The 2,913-nt window shown below is 35.2% G+C and overlaps 1 protein-coding gene across 1 annotated transcript in view; it reads right to left on the bottom strand.

The window, feature by feature from the left end:
- LOC113787642 (uncharacterized) overlaps window positions 1-623 on the bottom strand; it is a 675-nt gene extending 52 nt beyond the window's left edge. Inside the window, exon 1 of the mRNA XM_027336582.2 lies at window positions 137-623. Coding sequence (XP_027192383.2) covers window positions 137-623 — 487 coding nt within the window. The remainder of the gene's footprint in view (window positions 1-136) is intronic.
- Window positions 624-2,913: the final 2,290 nt, after the last annotated feature.

A 2,913-nucleotide genomic window follows, 5' to 3' on the forward strand; every position in this document is an offset into this window, starting at 1 on the left:
ATAATAATAATAATAATAATAATAATAATAATAATAATAATAATAATAATAATAAATTATTATATTACTAAAATATAATGAGAAATTGGGTGTTACATTTCTCCCCTGTAAATAAAATTTCGTCCACGAAATTTACCTGAAGAAAACAGTTCGGGATAAGAATCACGCATTTGACTTTCGACTTCCCACGTAGCACTTTCACCAATAGTACCTCCCCAGACAACCTTAACCAATGAAATCGTCTTACCCCTTAATTCTTTGGTCTTTTGATCCTCAATCTGTAGCGGTAAGGTCTCAAAAGTTAGATTCTCTTTTATTTTGACCTTGTCTGACTCAATCACGTGCGAGGGATCGAAAACATACTTGCGCAGTTGAGATACATGAAAGACATTATGAAGATTAGAAAGATACGGGGGCAACGCGATCTGATATGCTACATTACCGACACATTTAAGAATTTGGTAAGGTCCTATAAACCGAGGAGTAAGCTTTCGCATTTTTAATGCCCGACCAACCCCAGTTGTTGGAGTAACTCTCAGAAATACATGATCACCTTCTTGAAATTCGAGGTTTTTCCTTCTTTTATCATGGTAACTCTTTTGCCTACTTTGAGATGCTCTCATCTTTTCCTGAATCATTTTTACTTTATCAGTAGTCTGTTGAACAATCTCAGGTCCTAACGCAAGGTTATCACCCGTCTCAAACCAACACAGAGGGGTCCTACATCTTCTCCCATATAACGCCTCAAAAGGGGCCATTCCAATGCTAGAGTGGAAACTATTGTTATAGGTAAACTCTATAAGTGGCAAAAAGCTATCCCAACTTCCATTTTGTTATACACACAAGCTCTCAACAAGTCTTCCAGGGATTGATTGGTTCGTTCAGTCTGACCATCTGTTTGTGGGTGGTAGGCTGAACTCATCCTAAGGTTCGTACCTAAAGCGCTCTGTAATCCTTGCCAAAACTTAGAGGTAAACCTAGGGTCTCTATCTGACACTATACTTGATGGGATTCCATGCAACTTCACAATTTCATTTACGTATATTTCAGCTAACCTTTCCATAGAATAAGTTATGTTTATTGGAATAAAGTGAGCATATTTAGTTAATCTATCCACAATAACCCAAATACTATCATACCTTTTTGGAGTTCGAGGTAAGCCTACAACAAAGTCCATAGAGATGCTATCTCACTTCCATTCGGGAATATTCAAAGGTTGCATCAAACCTAAAGGTTTTTGGTGTTCTACCTTAGACTTTTGACAGGTCAAACAAGCATACACAAACTCAACAACATCTTTTTTCATTTTGGGCCACCAAAATATCTTCTTGAGGTCCTTATACATCTTTGTGGCTCCAGGGTGAATACTTAGACAACTCCTATGTCCTTCCTCTAAGATCATCTTTCTTAACTCCTCTATATCGGGAACGCAAATTCTCTCCTTAAATCTCAAAACTCCATCCACACCTATTTTAAAATCCGGTTCTCTCCCGTGGTCAATCGACTGTAACTTATCTAAAAGGTATAAATCCAATTTTTGATTCTTTTCAATCTCTTCCAATAGTCCACTAGTTACCTTTAACATTCCCAATTTAATACTTTCTGTTGTCACTTCACAAACTAAACTAAGGTCTCTAAACTGTTCCAACAACTCACTATGCTTAACCATTAAAGCAGACACACTCAAAGTCTTCCTACTAAAGGCATCAGCCACTACATTGGCCTTTCCAAGATGATAGTTAAGCTCAAAATCAAACTCTTTAAGAAATTCCATCCACCTACGTTGTCTCATGTTCAACTCCTTCTAATCAAAAAGATACTTAAGGCTCTTATAGTCACTGAAAACCTCAAATCTAGATCCATATAAATAATGTCTCCACTGAAGTAAAAATATTGATTTACAAGAAAGGGGGGTTTGAATTGTAAATGCACCTTTTAAAAATTCCTGTTAAAACTTGAGAAAATAACTCAAGATTGATATTGGTTATGAAAACAGAAAACGGAGAACGTTCTTGGTTTTTGTATTAAAACAGAGAACGTTCCTTGATTAGTTGAAAACAGAAAATCAGTTTATGTTTTATCTTAGTTAATTAATTCAGTAAGATAAATAGAGCGATAAGATAGAGAATACCACACAAAGATTTTATCCTGGTTCACCCAACGTGGGTTACGTCCAGTCCTCACACTGTGAGATTTTCCACTAAGTGTTTAAAAACAAAGAGCTTTCTTGATCTTACAACACCTAGTCTAGATCAACCTTGATCTATTTCAAACTCTATTGCTTTCCACCCAGAAAGAAACACCAGCACCTATCTAACTTTGATAGGAAGTAATCTTAAAACAAACTATAAAGAAACTCTTATAGTTTGAGTTTTTACAATTTTGATTGTTTTGACAGAATCTGAGATTTCTCAACTCTTTATTTGAGAATTGATTCTTTACAAAGGATATAATGATAATTGCGCAAGCTAATAGATGAGTATGAACCAGCAACTATTTTGCAGAAATCAGAAGATATGATTGCCTCTGTTTTTCAGAATTTCAAGTATGTATGTGATTGATTTATGGATTTCGAAGCACTTGAATTTCCTTGCCTTGAATCAGGATATTGGCCTTCTATTTATAGGCTGTAGAGGCACTGAATGAAAGTACAAGAGCTGTTGGAGAGACTCTGCTTTTTTGACTGAAACATTATTTCAAAATAAAAATAATCCTTCTTTGAAATAGCTTTTTTGACTTTTAATGGTTTAGCATTTAAAGCAATTATGTCCTTTTTAGAAAATACTCTTGACGTTTCTTTATTGATCTTGGATGGTACATTATCTGTCTTGAGTGTAGCTTGAGAATGTTGGAGATGAATTACAGATCAAACCAGAGAGAAACAAAATTGTTGTCATTGTGCAGAAAATGGAG

Source organism: Cicer arietinum, chromosome 1 (assembly GCF_000331145.2).
Source record: "Cicer arietinum cultivar CDC Frontier isolate Library 1 chromosome 1, Cicar.CDCFrontier_v2.0, whole genome shotgun sequence".
NCBI classification, from domain to species: domain Eukaryota; kingdom Viridiplantae; phylum Streptophyta; class Magnoliopsida; order Fabales; family Fabaceae; genus Cicer; species Cicer arietinum.